The 22,921-nt window shown below is 50.1% G+C and overlaps 1 protein-coding gene across 1 annotated transcript in view; it reads left to right on the top strand.

Moving 5' to 3' along the window:
• Positions 1-22,921, top strand: part of CAPN8 (calpain 8) — a 95,921-nt gene that overhangs the window by 25,858 nt on the left and 47,142 nt on the right. Inside the window, exons 3-7 of the mRNA XM_004699933.2 lie at positions 16,862-16,980; positions 18,534-18,667; positions 19,313-19,481; positions 20,339-20,422; positions 22,215-22,300. Of these exons, the coding sequence (XP_004699990.1) occupies positions 16,862-16,980; positions 18,534-18,667; positions 19,313-19,481; positions 20,339-20,422; positions 22,215-22,300 (592 nt within the window). The remainder of the gene's footprint in view (positions 1-16,861; positions 16,981-18,533; positions 18,668-19,312; positions 19,482-20,338; positions 20,423-22,214; positions 22,301-22,921) is intronic.

Raw genomic sequence — 22,921 nt, 5'->3', positions numbered from 1 at the left:
ATTGCTACTTCATCACAGTGACCCTAGACGGCAGAGAACTGTCCCTGGGGGTCTCCAAGGCCACCCCCCTTTATGGGAGTAGAAAGCCTCATCTTTCTCCTGAGGAGCAGCTGGGGAGATCAATCGACTGGCCTGTGGTTCGCAGCACGACTCGTGACGTAGCCCGTCCTCCCCTAGGACTCCCAGGGTTTTCAATCAGCAGCGCTGGCTTTAGTCAAGGTGATGGAGACCCCGGAGTAGAGCCACTCTGCAGGGTGGTAACGACGCCCTGCCCTTTGGGAAACAGATTGCCCGGTGTCTTCCACGTCCCCTCCGCGGGGGCTTGAACTGTAGTCCAGCACCTGACCATTTGTGCCACCCTTGTTACAGGTGGAACACAACCAGTGTTTGCGGGTTTGCTTGCTTGGGCTCCTGTCTTTTGGCCGAAGGAGCCCTGGTGGGTTTGGGCTGCTAAGGTCAGCAGTTCGAAACCACCAGCCTCTCCTTGGAAGAAAGATGAGACTTTCTACTCCTCCAAAGAGTCACCGTCTCCGAAACTCCCAGGGACAGTTGGTTCGCTCTGAGTTGGCATCGAGTCCATTGCTGTGAGTTTGCGTTTTGAGTGGGGGGTTTGGGGTGCTTGTTTGGGCGGTAATGAGGAGGATAGTTGAGGCTTTACTCTCTGGCAGGCACCAAGCCAAACATTCTTGCCTTCATTACAACTCTAAGAAGTCACAGCTATTTTATCTTATCGCTACGTAAGCAGATGCTATTATGTGAGGAAGGTCAGAGAGGGAGGTCAATGTTTGCCCAGGGGCGGCTGGTGAGTGAGCCAGTGAGGAGACGGAGAGGCTGGTACCAGATAGGGTGTGTGGTCTGAGGGGAGGGGCCGCTCCTGCAGTTTCTGCCTCCTCTGGCCCAGACACCTAGGGCGTAGGTTCCAGATGGTGCTAATCCTGTTTACTTCCCAGTGGCACAGCAGGGCGTGGGAAAGGCAGCTAGCCAATCACCTTGCCCTGCCTTTGGCACTGGCTCTGACCTTCAAAGTCATTTCACTGCCCAAGGCTTCTACTTTACTTCTCAGGAAACGGGACCCAAGTACCTGCTTCTCTGGAAGTTTAGGGGATTTCGCAGGGTTTCCATAAGAAAGCCCCATAAACCAGGTGGCTTTGATCAAGGGGGATGACTCTGTCAGTTCCCGAGATGCTTCTTCTGGACACCTGGACGAAGAGTCTGCCCTGCCTCTTGGTGTCATTGGTGGGAGAGGACTCATTCCCGTCTCTGCCTCCATTGTCACAAGGCCTTCTTCCCTGGGTGTCCGGGCCTCTGTGTGCTCTCCTCTTTCGATGGGATTCAGGGCCTGTTCTAATCTAGCACAACCTCGTTTTAACTTAGCACTCCCTGTCTTTGGGGGACACAATGCAATCTAGAAGAGCGGGGGAAGGACTAAGCCTAGGGTGATTTTTCTCTCCTCCTCATTTCCTTTCTGCCCAGAAACCACTGGATTAACCTGTCTGAGGGTTTCTGTCGGATTTCTTGTGGGCAGCTCCCACACCTGCATGAACAATAAGTGCATTTCCAGAGGACTGTACAGGCCCGTGGGAAGGGCTGCAGGGCTTAGGGTGGGGCTCACAGTGGGCGGGTCCATGTTGTGGGTGTGGGGGAAAGCAGAGACCCACCAGAGACCAGGCGCCCACCCACTATTGCAGGAAGCACTGAAGATCCTACGTGGCTCCAGATGAGAAGGTCAATGGAGTTCCCAGTCGCTGTCAAGTTGACTCCGGCTCATGGTGACTCCCCAGGTGTCAGCATCGAGCGGTGCGCCTTCACTTTTCAACGGCTGGCTTTTGGGAAATACATCACCAGGCCTTTCTTCCGAGGCGCTTCTAGGTGGGCTTGACCTTCCAACCTCTGGTTAGCAGTCACATGTGCCAACCACGACTACCAGTCACAGTGATAAATTAAAGAGATATTATTGCCGGCAGCAGCAACATTAATACTACCAAGCAAGTATTTGAAACAGTAGACTTATGGGAAGCCACTTTGTCCGACCTCTGCCCACTATAGGACCCGCTCATTTTCTGTGGTCAAATAGATTCTAACACGAGGGCTCCGTGGTAGGTGATTACCTCTCCCCACCCATCTCTCCTGCCCCTCTGCCCCATGCCTCCCAGAGGCATTTGCCACATTTGGCGCCATTGGTGGTTTTCAAACTGGGCCAGGGGTGCTAATGAACCCCCTGCAACACCCAGGAGAAACCCACAACACAGAATTGATTGGCCCCAAATGTCAAGAGTGTGGAACTTAAGACATCCTGGGTTTGCTGGGCATGCCTAGATTCTTGGCGCTTCTGAACTAAGAGGCCGTTGCTGCTTCTAGTTCCCGAGTTAGGTCCGACTCGCAGCGACCCTCTGTGCAACAGAGCATCACGTTGCCTGGCCCTGCGCCGTCCTCACAATCGTCGCCATGTTTCGTCCCGCCATGTGAGCCACCGTGTCAATCCACCTCACCGAGGAGCTTTCTGTTTCCGTTGCTGCTGTTGATTGACCTTCCGCTTCACCAAGCGTGATGTGCTTCTCCAGGGATGGTCCCTCTTGACAGTCTGTTCCAGGCCGTGGGATGGAGTCTCACCATCCCCTCTTCTAAGGAGCACCTGGCTGTTGTTCTTCTAAGACAGATTGTTTGTTCTATGGTACAGTCAGTGATTCAAAGAACTCCATTTTCCTTTTGTCTTCCAAACTCCGTGTGCAGCTTTTGCCTACAGATGAAATACATACACCATGGCGTGGTTCAGGTGCACCTTAGTCTTCAAAATGACACCTTTGCTTTTGAACTTTGAAGAGCTCTTGTGCAGCAGATTTGACCAAGGCCGTGTATCATTTCATTTCTGTTTGTTCGTTGGAGATGAACTTGGTTGTCACTAAAGGCTCCAAGTCCATTTCAATGTTATTTTTCCTCTTCTTTTTTATTTTTTAAGCCACTCACATTGAAGTTGGAGGGATAAGCAATCTGGCAAGATTTTTCTGTTTTGTTTTTAAAGAAACATACTATATGTATTTATACAGCACATCTCAAGAAATGAAATCAATAACAATATCCCATTAAACCCTCCAGACATATGTTTTGTTTTTGTCCCCCACCCCACCCCATCTCAATGAGGTAGAAATGATTTTATTTCATTGACTGCTGTTTCCATAGTCATTGATCGTCAGGGATTTTTATTTTATTGATGTTGAGGTGTAATCCATGCTAAAGGCCGTAGTCTTCAATCTTCATCAGTAAGATTGAAGATCATTCAAGATCTCTTTACTTTCTGCCACCAAGGTTGTGGCATCTGCCCCTTGCAATTGTTCACGAGTCTTCTTTCAAGCCTGACGTTGCCTTCTCTGCGTGGTTCAGCTTCCTGGGGTATTTGCTCAGCCTACAGATTGAATAAACGTGGTGAAAGGCTACACCTCTGACACACACCTTTCCAATTTTTAAGCCAATCACCTTTCCTGATTTTTTCTACCTCTTGGTCTGTGTACAAAGTCTGTGTGAACACAAGTTCGTGTTCTGCATTTCTTGTTTCACATTGTCATCCAGGACTTGTGGCAATCCATATAGTCAACTACCTCCCCACAGTCAATAGAATTCAGGTAAGCATTTTCCTGGCCGTCTCTGCTTTGAGTCAAGATCCAGCCGCCATCAACAAGGATATGGCTCGGTCCACATCTTCTGCATTCCGCTTGAATTTTTGGTGGCTCCTGGTGGATGTACTGCTGCAAGCATTTTTGAATTGTGTTCAATAAAGTTTTACTTGTGTGTCACATTAAGATATCATCTGATAAGTCCTGCATTCACTAAGATAGTAGCTCTAAATCTGATTCTAGTCTTATAAAATTGTAATGTGTGGCATTTTATCTTTCTCGGTTTGAGAAATCAACTACAAAATGAGCTAAATCATGAGACCTTTGTGCTGGTAGGCCAGGTATGAATTTTCAAATCAGTTTTGACAAAATAATTACAAAGCGAGTTCATCCCATCACCGTTTTGTCCTGCAGTCTATGAAAAGGAGCGGACCCAGTGTCTGCTTCCAGAGGCCACTTTGTCCAGCCGGAGAGACGGGAATTGTCAGTAAGGGGCAGAAATGTGCACACGCACATGTGTGGATGTGTGTGTGTGTGCATGTGCGCATTTTTTTTTGCATGTGGTCCAAAATGGCATGGGTTAAATGCCCAAAACTCGATGAGGCAAGTTCCCCGGCTGGAGGGAGGTATCCCTGGTTTTCCTGGCTGTGTGTGTGGAGCTGGGTGGCATGAGAGCCGCACGTGGCAGAGCCTCACATGGAAAGCAGGCAGAAGTTGTTTTTGCTGTGATAAGATATCGAAGCTGTTTTTTTTTTAACAAGCATATATTAGTGAGGTCAAGCTCTTTACAGCACATTCAGATGTGCAATCAACATAGCATTCTTTACTGTTCTCCAGGGCCCTCAGTCTGCTCTGTCGCCTCCGTTTGTGCCAACCATGCGTGGGAGAGCAACTGTCACATAGCCAAGGAAAGTTTTCTCTGTGACTGCCTGTTTCAGGTCCTCAGATCTTTTTGGATAAACATCCTCTGTTCAATTACTTTATTTGAGTGGTCTCCTCTCCTCTTCAAAGGAGCCCTGGTGGTGTCATGGTTAAGTGCGTGGCTGTCGACAGAAAAGTGTGGTTCGAACCCACCAGCTGCACTGCAGAAGCAGAGAGCTGGTGATCTTCTCCCGCGAAGATCGATCGCACCTTAGGAAGCACAACGGGGCAGCTCTCTGTGGTCCTACAGGGACCCGATGAGGTGGAATGGATTCAAGGGCACAAACCATCACTCTTCTTCCAGCTTTTTCCCCCCTGCCCTTCCTGGGTATAACCAGTTGCCATTGAGTCAACTCTGTCTCATGACGACCCTACGTATGTCAGGGGGTTTCCAGTGGCTGATTTTTCGGAGGTAAATCTCCAGGCCTTTCTCCTGAGGTGCCTCTGGGTGAATTCAAAACACCCACTTTGTGGGGAGTAGCTCAGCATATTAACTGCACTGCATGGAGACTCCGCATGTGTCTAGACTGTTCTCTGCAGGTGTCTAGACTGCTCTCCGCAGGTGTCTGGACTATTCTCCATGTATCTGGACTGTTCTCCGCAGGTGTCTGGACTGTTCTTTGCAGGTGTCTGGACTGTTCTCTGCAGGTGTCTGGACTGTTCTCCGCAGGTGTCTAGACTGCTCTCCGCATGTGTCTGGACTGTTCTCCGCAGGTGTCTGGACTGCTCTCTGCATGTGTCTGGACTGCTCTCCACAGGTGTCTGGACTGTTCTCCGCAGGTGTCTGGACTGTTCTCCGCATGTGTCTGGACTGTTTTCCCAGGTGTCTGGACTGTTCTCTGCAGGTGTCTGGACTGTTTTCCCAGGTGTCTGGACTGCTCTCCCCAGGTGTCTGGACTGCTCTCCGCAGGTGTCTAGACTGTTCTCCGCAGGTGTCTAGACTGGCTGGTCCTTGGGCTTACCCTGGTGCTGCCCGCTGAGTCGCCACCCGTCTCCAGGAGGTGTGACTGCTCCCTTGGCACAGTCAGGGGCCAGGGCTCCTTCCCTGACCAACTCTGCTTGCTGGCACTGCAGACGCGATGTCACATTCTCCCTTCGGTTCCTGACCCCCTCAGGCAAGCCAACCATGTTGGTAATAGGATTGGCCTAGCCACCTCCATAGGTTGTTACCACAAGAACAAGCCATGCAGGCCTTCTCTGTAGCCATGATGACGGAAGCAGACGTGGGGACAGTATTTTCTATCTTCTCCCATCTCCTTTCTGCCCAAGTACTCCTCGTTGCTTTCATTCCTCTTCAACCCATCTGGGGTTGTTCTAATGTTGAGACCCAGCCATGTTCAGCCTCAAGGTCAAAATGGGCTATTACAAGGTTTCCAGTGGCTGATCATCTTCTATCTCTCGGAAACTGGCCCTCCTCTCTCCTACCTGAGGCTAGACGCAGCGTTACTTCCTCCTTTGGTGTTCAGGAAATACCCTTAAGCTATGGTTTCAGCTCTTGCTGCCTGTGGTTTATAATAACACTACGCGTGTAGACCTTCAAACTTGCCTTGGGATGTATAAGTGCAACTGTTTTAGAATCCAGAAATTAATTTCTTATCATAACCTGACTCAGGATTATTGTCTCCTGACTTTATTGTTGTGGTTGGCATCTGTCTATTGTTTCTCAGAAACCCTTAGTCTATTGATAGAATGGGTGAAGAGTTCTATATTTGAGTGGAATAAAAACAATAAATCAGTGTAGTTCTTCAATCAATTAAAAATCCATTACATATATAATCTGAAATCAGAGCAGGAAGAACTAGAACTTCCCAAGAGCTCAGTGGCCCAGGGGATCCCTCTCTAACTCCCTGGTTGTCCAACATCCTGTTCAGTCACAAGAGTTTATGAGCAGGCAAAATGTAGCACTGTCATTATTCTATAGAAGGTAAAGGATAGTAACCATAATCTATTCTTTTTAAAATAGTGTAATACCAAAGAGTTGGTTTCTTGCACACATATAACCATATGTGTTGGGACCTGTGCCTTTCTAGGGAAGCTCTCTTCCAAGCAGGGATCCAGGCTGTTTACATCCGGCAATATGTGATCTAGAACATATGTCTTCTAGTTTACATAAGCTGGGGATGAAAGAATCAGAGGTTTGGATGCTGCCTACTAAATGTTTTGACCAGAAGTGACATACATCACTTTCTGCTCCTTGGGCACATGGTCCTGCCTAACTGTAAGGGGTGCACTTAGATATGAGGTGCACAGTCAGCGGCTCTGCTATAAAGTCACTGGAAGGAGTCCTGATGGTGCATTGGTTACATGCTTGAAGGTTAAAGGTTGGTAGTTTAAACCCACTTAGCAGCCCTGAGGGAGAAAAGGCCTGATAATCTGCTCACACAGTGACTACTGACTAGGCAGCCCTACAGTCCTCAGTCCAATCACTGCTCTTTGATGTACTTTCTTCACTTGGTTGCCAGGCCACGCAAAGGGGTAGGTTTTCTTCCCACCTCAGTGGCTGCTCTTTTCCAGATTTCTTGGCTGTGGAAATGATGTTATTGAGCACTTGCTATATTCCAGATGCTGCTGTGCTCACTTGATCTCACAGTTCTTATTGCAGTAGGTATTATTATTACTCTAATTATAGAGATTAGCGAACCAAGGCTCAGAAAGGTGCTCGCAGAAAGTAAGTGGTGCAGAAGGAATTCTAACCTGTACGTGTTTTTCTTAGGCAATAGTATTCCTTAGAGTAATCAGCCTGGAAAAAAAATCCAGGAGAGTCTTTTTTCCTCTTGTATTTTCATCAAGACTTTCAGAAAGAAGAGGTACTGCCAAGTCTTGGGCAGGATTTCTCCTTCCACGTCATCTTCATAAGGAGCTTTGGTGGCATAGTGGTTACAAGTTGGGCTGCTAGCTTCAAGGTCAGCAGTTCAGAACCACTAGCTGCTCCATAAGAGAAAGATGGGGTTTTCTACTCCCATAAAGAGTTACAATCTCAGAAACTCATAGAGTCAGTTCTACCCTGTCCTATAGAGTCACTATAAATCACGGTTGATGCAATGACAGAGAGTTTGATTGTGTTGAGCCATCTCCTGGAAACCCAGGCTGTCAACAATCACTTTCCCTCACTGACCCCCGAGAACCCTCTTTTTCAACAAGTCCTCTATGGCAGTTACATAATCTCCTGTCAATTTGACTGAAGGGGTGGAGTCTAGCCTGTCAATTGGGACATAGCCAATGAGACCTCTGTATGGGCATGGCTTTCTCCTGAGGGTTCTGGAAACTCCTGCCTTCCTCCCTGGAGGTGGGACACGCATACTCTCTCTGCTTTGTCTTCTTGCTGACAAGCCACATGGAGCTATGCTGGTGGAGCCAGAGCCCTGGAGCTGGAGGAGACACATGGAGACCCACGCCAGGGCTGAGATGCTTCCACTGCCACTGGATCCACAAGACTTTCCACCCACTGACCTGTCATCTCCCATTGCATGTGTTGCATGAAACTGAAGAGGGATTTATGGACAGGTGTTAGCCATATGGGTTAATATCAGACTTATGGACTTGATCTGGACTGGGCTGGGTTGTTTTCTTAATTGCTCTTTGATAGAAAGCTTTCTCTTACACACCAATGATTGTCCCTAGATTTGTTTCTCTAGTCAATCCAGAATTGCACACCCCTGCTAAGAGATGTTAGACTGAGTGGTTGCCCTGTTCTGATCACGGGAACTTTCCTCTGCAGACCCAAGGTCTCTTCCCAACAAATCATCAGAACAGCTTCCAGTGGAGTCTTCTGGCCAGCCCACAGACTAACAGGTGCTTGCCCTGGGATCTGGTTTGCTCTGTGATCAGATTGAAAGTGACTTTGTAAGGTTGTTCCTGGCCCCACACCCTTCCTAAAATCTCTGCAGCTGGTTTGCTTCCGTGAGACCACATTGCTGGGAAGGTGCTCTCCCAGGGCCCCACCTCGGCACTTCTATTTCCTGCCACCATTGCTCCTGCCTATGCTGCTTGGGGTCTCCTACTCGGTGATCTGCATGGGGCCAAAGGGAGAAGAGAACCTAGTGCTAATCATCTGTGCTAGTCCCACTCAGGTGGGCCAGATGGAACCCCAGATTTCCCAGACTTGAACTCCTTCCTGTCTTCTCCTTGACAACGTGCGTGCTCTTCTCTCTCTTGCACATGTGCACATGCATGTGTACACACATGCATACATGAAAGCATGTGTGCCTGGCTTCCAAGCTCAGAACTACACACACACACACACACACACACACACACACACACACATATCCCTTAGGAAAGCATATTTCCTCAGGGGACGGGGGATGGAATCGGCCGCTAATAACAATGAGTGCAGGAATGAAGACAATGTTATAAAATGGGTTCTGGTGATGACTGTACAATTCTTTTTGAATAAGATTGAATTAGTGGATTGTATGTTATGTGAATTATATGCCTATAAAACTGTTGGGGAAAAGAAAGAAAAGAGCATCTTTCCAACCCCGAGATTATAGACCTTGGACACCCTTCAGACCTGGAACTGAACTGGGGCTCACCCTTCAGCCAAACAATAGACAGCACTGTGAGTTGAACACAAGTAAGGGAGGTGCATACTTCTTAGAAAAACCAACTCTCAGAGACCAAAGGGTGGCATTTTCCCAGGGAGGAGACTCAGAGGTAGGAAGGGATAAGCAAGAAGGGTGAATGGAAATCCTAAGCCTGGGGAGGAAGTGGGAACTGTAATCAATGGCACGGAACCAAGTGACTATAAATTACTGAACAGGAGGCCAGTGGACTCTGCATGCTTGCCACCAAATCACAAGAAAAAGTTTTAGTTTTTTTTTTGGTCTAATCTGTTCATTTTAAATTTGGTGATTTTGAAAAAAGAAAAGCATCTTTCCCATATTTCAAAGTATTTACATCCTTAGTGAAGGTTTCCCCCACCTGTCTCTCACTTGTCATACTCTGGCGACTTGCATGCTACTATAAGGCTGGGAGCAGGGTGGAGGCTTTGGTGGAGCTTCTAGAATAAGACAGACTAGGAAGAAAGATAAGACAATGACATCTCTATGGATCACACTAGATCACTGTTGGATTTCCCGGCATCATGAAGACGATGCAGGGCCAGGCAAGGTTGTATTTGGTTATCCACGGAGCTGCTGGGAATTGGAGCCAACGTCACAGCAGTGAATAAAAAAAACAACTGGGGGTTAAAGAGCTGCTAGATTTTTTCCCCCAAAGCTCCCTCCTTCCCTGTTCCAGAGCATTGAGTTTCACTGGATAGGGCCCCTCTTTGGAGACAGACACAGGTGGTCTCATGCGAGTCTCTCAGGCTCACTCCCACAGGGAAGCCAATGTCCTGAATAGAAGGCATGTGTGTGGGTTAGCTGTGGGCCTGTTGTTTCTTGGAATCACTTGATGGGCTGTGTAATTCTGGGTTGACTAGAGGAACAAATTCCTAGGCACTCATAAGTGTGCAAGAAAAAGCTTTATATAAAAGAGTAATTGTACATTAAGAATGCAGGAAGATCACAGGCCAGTGGGTGGAAAGTCTTGTAGATCCAGTGGTGGTAGAAGCAGCTCAGCGCTGGCAGGGGTTTCCATGTGGCTCCTCCAGCTCCAGAGTTCTAGCATAGCTCCATGTGTTTTGTCAGCAGGAATGTCTCCCAGGGAGTAAGCCTGTGTCCAGCTGAGCTATTTATCTCCTTAGTGCATCCAAATGAGGTCATCCAGCTGAGACCTGACTGACAGGCTAAACTCCACCCCTTCACTCTTAATCCTCTCAAATTGACACCAGATATGTAATGACCACATGGGCCATACCCAATGCCTTTGTCATGATTCTCCCTTAATCAGTTGGGGAAAAAATGTTTGGTCACAAGTACTATACAATGCACCTGCTGTGGCTGAGAGAAAGAGAGGGCTGATCTTTCTGTCCTAACAGAAAGCTGGAGGTCAGCAGTCCAGGCAGGGAGGGGGCAGCTTTCAACCACACACTCCGACGCCTCGCCTTACCTTCTTTTTCCATTTGACTCTCCTCAGCTGAAGGGTTGACCTTCAGCCTGGGCGCCTCAGGAGGGCAACATGGCTTTTGTGCCTCCAGGCAGAGTGTGGACCTTCTTGGCAAAGGGAGACGAAGATAGCCCGTTGTGTCTGCTCCATCTCTTCAGGAAAGCAGCACGCTCCCCTGGGGGAGTGCGGAGTTGACTTGTGCTTCAAGTTCATAAGTGAGAACTCTCACCCCTGCTCTCCTCTAGCAGGAGGGGAGATGGGGAGGAGGGGCTTCTCCATGTGTTTCTGAGGTTTTGGCTTACCACCCTGGGCTGTTGACCGGAGTTAGCACTGTGACAACCACCAGCTGCTCCTTAGGAGAAAGAGGAGGCTCTCTACTCCTGTGAAGAGTTACAGTCTCTGGAACCCACAGGGGCACTTCCGCCCTGTCCTGCAGGGTTGCCATGCGTTGGAATGGACTGGATAGCAGTGAGTTTGGTTGCTTTTAGGCTGCTTACCAAACTTGTGTCCCAGAGTGTCTTGGCTTCTTTTGGAAATGGAAACTATGCCCAAGGACCAAACCATCATCTCCACTGAGAGGAGCCAAAAGCATGTGTCAAGGCTCTGAGGCAAGTCCCACAGATCCTGAAATATTCTGAGCGTCAGAGTCCAGCCCGTCCCCCCCACAGAGGACCCTTTGAAGAGGAAAACACTCCCGTGGGTAGGCTCCTTAGAAAAGCCTTCTGGCCCCCTCATGCTCATTCACACCGGACAGAGGGACTGGCAGGGCTCCAAGAATCTGGACTCCCCTTCATCTCCTCAGAGTCCCTGCGTTTGCTGCAAGAGCTGGGGAGACCTTGTGAAATGTCGGGAATAAATCAGACGAAGAGAAAATTAAACTCTACTCCAGCTGGGCAGCTGTGTTTGATGGAGGACTATTTCGCTGCCATGCATTGAATTATAATGTGGGCCAGGTGTGCTGCTGGCAGCAGCCCTGACTAGGAGCCTGGGTCTCCGTTCCCAGGGTTCTCCACAGCGGGAGCTCCCCTCTGCTCAGGCTCTTCCTGCCTCTCCTTTCATACACAGTTGCTGGCCATTAGATGCTGACCCCTGATGACTCTATGTGGGTCAGCATGGAATTGCATTCCATAGGCTTTCAATGTAAGTTTTCAGAAGTAGCCCCAGTAGCATAGTGGGTTGTGTTGGGCTACTAGCTGCAAGGTCAGCAGTTCAAAACCACTAACTGCTCTGCAGGGGAAAGAAATAAAAAAAAAAAGAAGCTTTCTAATCCTGTAAAGAGTTACAATCTCAGAAGCCCACAGGAGCAGTTCTCTGTCTTCTATGGGGTTGCTGTGAGTCAGAATCAACTCGATGGCAGTGAATTTGACAGTTGAGATCACCAGGCCTTTCTTCCAAGATGCCTCTAGGTAGACTGGAGCCTCCAGCCTTTTGGTTAACAGTTGAACCGCAGGTAGCTGATACACAGATGGGGTCTGCAGTTTGATCTGAGTAATAATGTCCATGCAGAGAAAACCCAAACCAAACCAGTTGCCCCATTTGTTTTGCCTCCTGGTGGCTCCACGTGTATCTGCATGGACTTGTGCTCCTTCAGATTTACCAGAGCTGCTTTTTCAGAAAGAACCCCCCCACCCCCACCCCAGCTTGCTTTCAAGGTGCCTCAGGGTGGATTTGAACCACCAATCTTTCTGTCACTAGTCATGCTTTTAGTTATTTGCACCACTCAGGGAGTCCCAATAACTATGCAAGAGAAGCAAGGTCATTGGGGAGCACAAGGCGCAGGGGTGACTCTGGCTGTCGGCCACATGGAGGAAGGGTACGCTTCAGCAGGTGAAGTGGAGGCAAGGACTTTGTATCACAGAGAGGCCATGAGCAGAACCATGGGTGTGGAAAAGAGCAGGGTGTGCTTTTTTTTTGGTTGCATATTCAACTTTTTTTTTTTAATTCTTTTTTTCAACTTTTTTTTTTTAATTCTTTTTATTGGGGGCTCTTACAACTCTTATCACAATACATACATACATCCATTGTGTCAAGCACATTTGTACATATGTTGCCATCATCATTCTCAAAACATTTGCTTTCTACTTGAGCCCTTGGTACCAGCTCCTCATTTCCCCCCTCCCTCCCGGCTCCCCCTCCCTCACAAACCCTTGATAATTTATAAATTATTATTATTTTGTCATATCTTACACTGTTTGATGTCTCCCTTCACCCACTTTTCTGTTGTCCATCCCCCAGGGAGGAGGGTATATGTAGATCCTTGTAATCAGTTACCCCTTTCTATCCCACCTTCCTGGTATCGCCACTCTCACCACTGGTCCTGAAGGTATCATCTGCCCTGGATTCCATGTGTTTCCAGTTCCTATCTGTACCAATGTACCTCCTCTGGTCTAGCCGGATTTGTAAGGTAGAATTGGGGTCATGATAGTGGGGGCGGGGGAAGCATTTAAGAACTTGAGGAAACTTGTATGTTTCATGGTTGCTATCCTGCACCCTGATTGGCTCATCTCCTCCCTGTGACCCTTCTGTAAGGGGATGTCCAGTTGCCTACAGATGGGCTTTGAGTCCCCAATCTGCACTCACCCTCACTCACAATGATATGATTTTTTTGTTCTTTGATGCCTGATACCTGATCCCTTCGACACTTAATGATCATACAGGCTGGTATGCTTCTTCCATGTTGGCTTTGTTGCTTCTGAGCTAGATGGCTGCTTGTTTATCTTCAAGCCTTTAAGACTCCATCTTTTGATAGCCGGGCACCATTAGCTTTCTTCACCACATTTGCTTATGCACCCACTTTATCGGGGTTCCACCCCTTTCAAAGGAATGAGGAAACTAAACAAAGGCTAATGGGTACCTAGTTTGGATCACTAACTGAGCACCCTGATGCCTCCCTTGGGATCCTTCCATTCTAGTAGAATGCTTCCTCCTCCCCGAAGTCTCCAGAGGCAATACTAATGCCAGTGGCATCACTAGGGGCATCCTAGGGGAGCAGCCTGCATCCCTTGACACTGTTGGAGGGAGTGACACCTAAATGACCCCTGGGGGGGGAGGTTGATCCCTTCGCATATTCAACTGTTACTGAAGCAGTAGACTCATGGTGGTCAGTTGAATGGAAAAAAGATTGGAATGATGAGTTGAAGTCATTTGTGAAGGGTCCTGATACTCTGCTTGCTGCCAACTCACTGCCATCAAGTTGATGCCAACTCATATCAGCCCCACAGGATAGGGTAGAACCGCCCTTGTGGGTTTCTGAGCCTATGAATCTTTACAGGAGCAGAAAATCTCATCTTTCTCTCTCAGAGCACGGGGTGGGTTTGAACTGTTGACTGTAAGCATTGGAGGATGATGGAGGTTTTGAACAGAGGAATGCCAAGACCCAGGGTGTTAGTAGAAGAAGCCTGGAGAGAGAGAGAGAGAGAGAGAGAGAGAGAGAATGGTGGAGAAGGAATGGTATGCTATTTCACTCCATGTTATTTTACTCACTATCATCCAATTTCATTGCATAGGGGTGAGGAGCACACAGACATGTGTGCACCCACATATACACACAACCCCCTGATGCATACTCAGAGTCATACACCTGCACACACACACCCCACACACTAACACATATGGACACTTACATACACATATGTGCACCCATATTCACAGTCTTGGGAAGTTGCCTTTTAATAAGTTAGGAGCCCTGGTGATGTAGTCGTTATGCAATGGGCTGCAATCTGCAAGGTCAGCAGTTCGAAACCACCAGCCACTCTGATCCGAGGAAGAGAAGGGGATTTCTACTCCCTTAAAGAGTTACAATCTCAGAAACTCATGGGGGGCAGTTCTACCCTGTCCTATAGGGTCACTATGAGCCAGCATCTACTCAGGGCACTGAGCTGGTTTTTTAAAAGCAAATAAGTTACCACGTCCCTTGAGCCTTCTTTGGTGGGAAGCGACAAAACCCAGGCCTGTCCATGCCATTCTCCCCTGACTCCCGGAGCTGTTTGCACCTGAAGCCCTGCTGTGCTCATGGGGTTGTATTTGGGAGTTAAATGGAGCCTGGGGAGAAGAGGGCGTGGAAATCAGGGTTGCCTCTTGGATCAGAAAGATGTCAGAAGGCAGATGTTTTTGCGGTAGGTGGGGGGTGGGAGAGCACAAGACTAGGAGCTGGGAAAAGGAGGGGGGGAATCAGGGCAGATAGAACAAAAGGGCAGTCTAAGCTGACTTAGTGATGGAGTGGTGCTGAGCTACTAGGACAACAGAGCCAGGCAAGGTACTGAGAGGAGAGTCTAGAAGGGTAAGGGGCTTCCACTTGAAGCTAATGGGATCTATATATAGAAAAAGATGAAGGTTGAGACTTGTTTTAAGGTACAAAAGAGACCCCAAATCTCAGCTACAATTTCGGAGACTAGTTATGAAGCCTGAACAGGATGAAGACAAGAGAAAGACAGACACAGGTCACCTGGATGAGGGAAACCGTGGGCACCAGGTTGCAAACGTGTCCCAGAGTTCACTGAGATTCAGAGACTTGGCACGGACCTGGGAGAGCTAAGGAGACCATCGCAAAGGATGGTTGGTGGCAGATCAATCTCTTGCAGTAATGGCTGGGAGCATACAGGTGGGACCATGATCAGGCCACGTGCATTATGTTAGAAGAGCTTTTGTAAGATTGATTCAGGGCCCTCCATCCAGTGCAGCTAGGGTGTGACTCATGATCACATGACCCTGACACCCGGATTTTCCTTTAGAGCACACCAAGGCAAGTCCCCAAGGGCTATCTCAAGTCTTCCAGAACTGGGTTGGGGAGTAACAGGACTCTCTTCCCTGCTGCACTCTGCCTGAGGTCCACACTAGTCACCCTGCTGGTTCACGGTCAGAAAGGATTCAACGGAGGCTGAATTTATGTGGAGACTCACAAATCAAATTGGATTTCCATTGTGAACCACAGCCTTCTGCAAGCGCAGTGCTCAGAAATTTAAGCTCTCTCTACAGTGATACCAAGCAGGTGTTTTGAGCTATTTGAACAGAACGAATAGGAGGAACAGGTACTTGCTAACCAAATCCTAGCCCTCAGTGAGGCAGGGCAGGGGCAGCCACCGGGCCAGTCAGAAGTGCTCTTTCACACATTGAGAAACACACTTCAGGATACCGAGACCTCAGAGGTGGGCACAGAACCAGTGTTTAAGCAGAGGTGAGAAGTTGACAATTCCGGGCTAATAGACCCACCACAGGATGTTAAGAGAAGCACAGGGTTAAGGCTTAAGCTTTTGAAGTCCACACCCAGAGGAATAAGGATATCTCCCAAGGAAATGGTGACCCACAGGAAGGAGTTTTCTTCCACATGCACAAACAGCTAACCGGAAGCAGTAGGATTTTTAACCTTGTTGGGTTTCTTTTGCCTCAAATGATTGTGATTTAATGCCAATCTCCAATCTCCAGGGGCTTCTAATTCATGATGCACCAGGGCCGCCATGGTGAACCCCGAAAGGTGTGTTCTACACACACACACCTTGAAGGATTAACCCTTCCCCATCCAAGGTCACCAAGGGTGTGTGTGGTGCACACTCAGATTCCCATGCACACATATTCACACAACCGCCTGACTCCTACAGCCATACACACGCACACAAACACACAACCCCTACTCACACAAACATGCTCACACTCGTGTGCATGTCCCACCCCTAACATGACACTTGCACTCACATACACATATGCACACACATGAACAAATGTGTATGTGCACACTCACACACACACAGTTCCATACACACATGATGTTAGAAGAGCTTCATCAGATACACAAACAGACACACCAATGCCGGACTGGCCCAATAGCTCTATTGTTGACCCCAACCAAATGCTTCGTCAGAGTTCACTAATAAGGGACTGAAGGGACCGAGTTTTGTTTCTCTAGCTTTCCTTTCCTGTGGGAGAGAGGGCAGGCTTTCTGCTCCGCAAAGAGTCGCAGTCTCAGAACGCACAGGGGCAGTTCTGTCCTGCAGGGTGCCTATGAGTCCGCACCAACTCCAGTTTGGTCTTTGGTTGGGCGCTCCCCTTCCATTCCCCGCCATCCCCCGCCCCCCCCCCCCCTGCATGAGCGCCTAAGATGTGATGTGGGCAGGATATGGGGGCAGCAGGGAGGAGTAGGGAAGTTCTGCTCCTGAGCAAAGAACTCCCAGGAGGCCTGAGCAGTGGAATGTAGGGATCTGACTCAGAGAGGCGGGCAGCAGGAGCCCCGCAGCAGAGAGGCGGGCAGCAGGAGCCCCGCAGCAGACAGGGCAGGAAGGCCAGCGATCTCGACATGGGGCACCTGCGGGCTGGCCTGATCAGCATGTGTCTCCCATGACCCTGTGCAGGTGACTGCTGGCTTCTGGCGGCCATTGCCTCCCTCACCTTGAATGAAGAGCTGCTCTACCGTGTGGTCCCCAAGGACCAGAGCTTCCAGAAGGACTACGCCGGGATCTTTCACTTCCAGGTACCGCGTCGTGGCCCCGCGGGTTCCCCTGCTCTCGTACTGTGTATGTGACCAGAGCGACTGGATCAGAAACTAGGGTAGGGACCCAGTTGCCCCTGCTTTAGGAACCCCGGGGCACCATGGAATTGGAACTCACCCCTTGGCCCCTGGGGAGAGAGGCCTGGCCCTCGCTTGTGTGAAGACGGCAGCCCTGCTCCATCGGCAGGGGCCGCGTGTATTGGAATCCATACCCCTCTCCCCCCCTCCATCATTGTCACCTAGGTTTCAGAGTCCTGGTGGTCCAAAGAAGGTGTGAGGTGTGAGTCTGCCCAGGGGAACCTCAGAAGAAAGACCTGGTGGTCGATTTCCAAAACACTAGCCCTTGGGAGCCCAGAGACGCTGGATAGTTGGGATGTCTCCACTTTTTGGCTTTTGGAAACAATGAGCTTTTGTGTACAATTTTTTTTTTTGCATGTGGGCACTTGGTTTCGTTTCCCATTAGGGTTTTTATGTAAATATCGGCTTCCAACGTTCATGGGTGTATATACCTAGACAGGACTGTTGAGTCAGGTGGCAAGCCTATGTTTAATCTGGGAGGAACTACCGGACAGTATTCCAAAGTGGTTATGGCCTGGCGCATGCCCACGGCTTCCCCATTCTGGACATCCATGCCAACAGCTGTCACCATCTGTCGTTTGATTGTAGTCCTTCTCAGGGACGTGGAACCAAACGCCTCACTGGTGTCGAGTGGATTCCAACTCACGATGCCCCTGTGGGGCAGAAAAGAACGGCTTTGTAGTCTTTATGGGAGCAGGCAGAATGTGAGGTGGTAACGGATTGGGCTTGAACTTGGGGTCCTGAAAGGCTGTTGAAGGAAGCTGGTGAGGCAGGGGGTAAGTGGCTGGAGAGTTTTGAATTGGTGATCCCTGTTTTAACAAGCCCTCCAGGCGACCGTAAAGAGCACATCACTTACACTTGATCACCACTGCTTCCGTGCATCTGCTTGCCCCCCACTCACCCGCAACCACAGCCCCCGAGGAGGGAGGACACTTTGGACTGAGAGTCAAAAAACGTGGGTCTGAGTCATTGGCATGTTACCACTATGTGCGACTGGGCAAGTTCCCTGATCCACAAATGCAGAGGCTGGGACAGCTGGCGCTTGTGTCTACAGGCTAGTCTGCATCTACCGTGTCCATGGAAAGCAGCATGGCAGCGCCCATGGTGAAGCACTGGGCTGCTAAGCAAAGGGTTGGCGGTTCAAACCCACTAGCTATTCAGTGGGAGGAAAATGAGACTGTGTGCTTCCGAAATGATTTACAGTCTCAGAAATCCCGTGAGCCTCTAAGAACTGCTGTGAGCAGTTCTACCTTGTGTTCCACGTCACTGTGCGTCAGACGGGTCTCTATGGCAGTGGGCTTGGCTCTGAGTTAGATGCACGGACAAAGCAGCTACTAGTGTCCAGTAACTGTTCAAGACTGGAACGTTGCTGGCCACAATGTCCTTTTCTGCGGGCCGCAGCTGGGACTTGCTCTTTCCGCCGGCATATTCCCACGAGCTGTGTCTTGTGCCCGCAGTTCTGGCAGTACGGCGAGTGGGTGGAGGTGGTGGTGGACGACAGACTGCCCACCAAGGACAGGGAGCTGCTCTTCCTGCACTCCGAAGAAGGTAGAGAGTTCTGGAGCGCCCTGCTGGAGAAGGCCTATGCTAAGTAAGTGGGGCTGGTTAGGGGTGTAGGAGAAGCCAGGCTCTCCCCAAAGGGTCTCACCCACTTCTCACCCACCTCCCATAACACCAGGGACCCCAGTTCAATGAAGAGAAAGTGCCCTGAGGAACCAGGCAGAAACACATTTGGGCATGAGTGTGTGAGTTTCATTCACCCGAAGCCACCTCGCTTCTGGGCCCCTGAGTACTTCCTCTTTCAAACCAAGGGAAGTGCTTAGGCCATTGGGAACTTCCAAAGAATGATAAATGTATGAAACCCAAAGAGGTCTCCACCGTCTTCTCCCCTTTTTACACGCATGGCCAACTGAAAGCCTTCTCTGGCCTTCCCTTGATTAGTTTCATTTCCCGATACCCCTTTTCTGCAGCTGGAGTTCCTTTCCAACTCTGTTCCCCATGCTATCCTTGGGTGGATGCCTCTCAGTCTTGAGAGACGGTCTCCATCACCCCTACCTGTGGCCCCAGGTCCCAGAGACCCAGGAAGCAAGGGCTGCACTTTGCTTTCTAAAAGGAGTGGGAGACCTGTTGCTGGTAATGTGCCGAGTGGGCCCGCAGTGTGTCCCGAGCTCTGTCCCCCAGCCCCGGGAGCCCCCTTGCCGGCCTAGCTAAGGGCGTGTTTCCTCTTTCCCCACAGGCTCAATGGTTCTTATGAAGCTCTCGCTGGAGGGTCCACAGTGGAGGGCTTTGAGGATTTCACGGGAGGCATCTCTGAGTTTTATGACCTGAAGAAGCCGCCAGCCAGTCTGTACCAGACCGTTAGGAAGGCCCTTCGGGCTGGGTCTCTGCTTGGCTGCTCCATTGATGTGAGCCAGGACAGTGTCTCTGTGCTGTGTGTGTGTGTGTGTGTGTGTGTGTGTGTGTGTGTTTGGTGTTTCTCTGCTCCCCGTGAGTGCTGGGGGGGATGTGTGTATGTGTGTGTGTGTGTGTGTGTGACAGAGAGAGGTCGGTGTTTCTGTGGCCCCCATGTGTACTGGGAGGGCTGTGTGTATGTGTGTGTGTGTGTGTGTGTGTGTGTTGGGGCAGTCACACAGCACTCTGCCTGGACTTACCAAACCAAACTCCCTGCCATTGAGTTGATTCCAACTCACAGCCACCCTGTAGGGCAGAGAAGAACTGCCCAGGTAGGTAGTTGTGAGACTGTAACTTCACGGGAGTAGAAAAACCCATCTTTGTCCCAAGAAGCAGGGGGTGGTTTCGAACTGCTGACCATGCAGAGGGCAGTCCAATGTGTAACCACTATACTACCAGGGCTCCTTTCTGGACCTTATGGCCTCCTTAGAACTAAACAAAACCGACAGAACTCTCACTGCCGTCGAGTCAACGCCAACTCAACGTGCCCCTACAGGACAGAGTGGAAGTGCTCCCTGTGGGTTTCTGAGACTGTACCTTTTTACAGGAGTAGAAAGCCTCCTCTTCCTCCCCCAGAGTGGCTGGTAGCTGGTTAGCAGCTCAATGTGTAACCACCATGCCACCAGGCCTCATTAAGCAGGGTCCGTTGGAGATGGCTCTGTTTACCTGAGGCTCGGTGCCACACCTGAACTCCCAGTCCCTGTCTGGGTCCCACCCCAGAGGCCGAACAGCACATCCTTGGGAGGCATCATCAGGTTGGCCTTGGTGAGGTCAAGGTTAGCTGCCTGAGTGGACTTTCTTCTCAACCCAGGTCTCCAGTGCTGCTGAAACAGAGGCTGTCACCAGCTGGAAGCTGGTCAAGAGTCACGCGTACTCTGTCACGGGCGCTGAAGAGGTAAAGCTGGGCTGGGCCGGGCCGGGGAGTCCATAGAGTCATCCTATATGCTGGAGTCCCAGGGGCTATTTGAGAGACAGAGCGGTGGAGTCCAGGACTCAGAGGGTCCAAACTGGCCTCTCAGCTCCCTGTTCCCTGCTGCGGACAGTCTCTGGGACACAAGAGCCGGTTCTTGCTGCTGACCAGGACGGGACTTTCTGACGCTTAGTCACGTGGGAGACAGAGGGCAGCTAGGCCTCTGCGGGTTCTCCCCTCTGAGAGTAGCTGAGCGGAAGGAGAAACCCTGCGGAGATTGTGAGTTACATCCTGCACACGGTCCAACAAGGATGGATGTGTCAGGAAAACAGTGGAAGCCCCAGGGTCCCCGAAGGGAAGAGGTGGTAATACGCTCAGGGCAGAGCCTGGGAATGGGAAGGAACACGGCCGTGTCTCACTCTGCAGCCCCAAAGGAAGGCTTAAGCTGTGCTCCTCACGGTTTTCACAGACCCTAGTCTGCCTGTTTCCGAAAAGAGGCAGAGAGACGATAAAATCACACGGTTTTGTTGAAATGCATCGGGCCATCTGGGCTAAAGACAGTGCTGCACTGGAGAGATTAATTCTACTCTGGGGTTCCTGACAGCCCAGGCAAAAAGGGAAACACGATGGGCGTGCTCACTCTGGCTATCGATGAAAATGAGCTGAACACTCACTCGGTGTGTGTGTGTGTTTCATGAACATGCTCTTTGAGCAAGTCAGTTCACAGATATGAATGGAGGACGTATGAATGGAGCCCTATACGAACATTCGGCTGAGGTATGATGGAAGATACAAAAGAAAGGCCAGCCCTGGGGTCCTAACAACTTGTGTGCGTGTGCGTGCGCATGTGTGTTTGAGAATGCAAACGCACGCACAGGGATGTGCCGGACTGACAGTGATTGTTGTGAGGGCACACAAACACATCGTAAAGGAGAAAAAGGTTCATTTCCCCTAGTGCAACAGGGAGAGAGAATCCCTGCTCCCTGCACCTCGGCCATCTTCTTCAGAAAACTTGGAACTATTAATTCTTTCTCTGCCTGTTTGAGATGTATGTGAAGTATTTCAACCTTTGGCCAGAGCTTCTCCGGTTTGTCCATTCTGACTCCTGTGTCTGAGGCCAGCTGTGCTTTGGAGGGTTTGGGAGCTGATTTCGGGTGGGGGTGGGGGTGGGGGGCAGATCACCAGGCTTTTCTTTGGAAGTACCTCCAAGAGGGCTTGAACCTTCAACCTTTGAGTTGGCAGCTGAGCTTGTTACTTGTTTGCACCCTCAAGAGACTACCTCGGCAATGCTACAACCCAGGAAGGCCCTAGGTCTTAAGGATCTGGGAGCCATCCTTTTGAAACGGAAGCATCCACGAAGACCCGGCAACAGTGGCTGCATGGCTTGCAGCTTCTTTGCAGGCTCCGGCTGCCCCAGAATGACACCCTGGCCGACGGTGGTGGGGATTACCACTAGGTCCCCCATATTGGGACGGAGTTCATCTCAGTGAACGGTGAAATCTAAATCTAAGTGAAAGCAGACAGAAGCTTGTTTGGGTGCTAGATTCACTCTTTATTTATTCAATCCAACTGGGAAAAATAGAGCACTTAGCAAAGCCTGAAAACATGTGTTAAGAGAAAATAAAAGTGCGCTTGTTTAGGGATGTTGGAGCAATTTTATGCAAATTCACAGTGGCTCAGATGCAAATGCAGGACAGCGGGAGTTTAGAAACTCAGCACCTGACTGGCGCGCGTGTGTGTGTGTGTGTGTGTGTGTGTGTGTGTGTGTGATGTGCAGGTGGATTTCCGTGGCCATCCAGAGAAGCTGATCCGACTCAGGAACCCGTGGGGCAACGTGGAGTGGATGGGAGCCTGGAGTGATGAGTAAGTAGGTCCTCTCCCCAAGCCCCAGCCCTCGACTCTCCAGGTGGGGGGAGGGGGGTGTTCTGTGAGAGACAGTGAGGGCAAGGCTGGTGTGACAGGGCATTCAGCAGCATGGTCTGCCCACAAATCACACAGGAGGCTTAAAACAAGGAGTGCCTGGATCCAACCTGGAAGAAGCAAACAAAAATCACTTCGCTTAAGTCTTGCATTCTGGATGTCAATGCTCTGGCATTTGGACGTCTGGCAGCTCAGTCAAACTTTGCTTAGCTCAGAAGGCTTTTTGCCTGTCTCTTCCCTACTGCTCTGTGGTGCTCCAAAGGGCAAATCGATCACTCTCCATCGGATTCTTTGCACCCACACGCTCTGGTCACTCAGACAAAGGCCAAAGCTCTCAGCACCGAGTGGCAAGTACACTGGAAAATGGAGCTTGGCTCAAGGAGCCCACAGGCCATAGCAGGATGATGAATGGGAGGAGAGCTGGCCACCGGGGCACATATTGATCTTCTCTGACAAGATCATTAATGACCCAAGAGGCGCTTCTTGGGCAGGCCTCTCCACAGGTGTGAGAGAAAGTCAGCTAGGGATAACCTGGCTTCCCACTGGGCCCTCCCCTGATGCCAA

Source organism: Echinops telfairi, unplaced genomic scaffold, assembly GCF_000313985.2.
Source record: "Echinops telfairi isolate 266 unplaced genomic scaffold, ASM31398v2 ScPeMD7_7424;HRSCAF=8462, whole genome shotgun sequence".
Classification (NCBI taxonomy): domain Eukaryota; kingdom Metazoa; phylum Chordata; class Mammalia; order Afrosoricida; family Tenrecidae; genus Echinops; species Echinops telfairi.
This window is presented reverse-complemented; position numbering and strand designations above follow the sequence as displayed.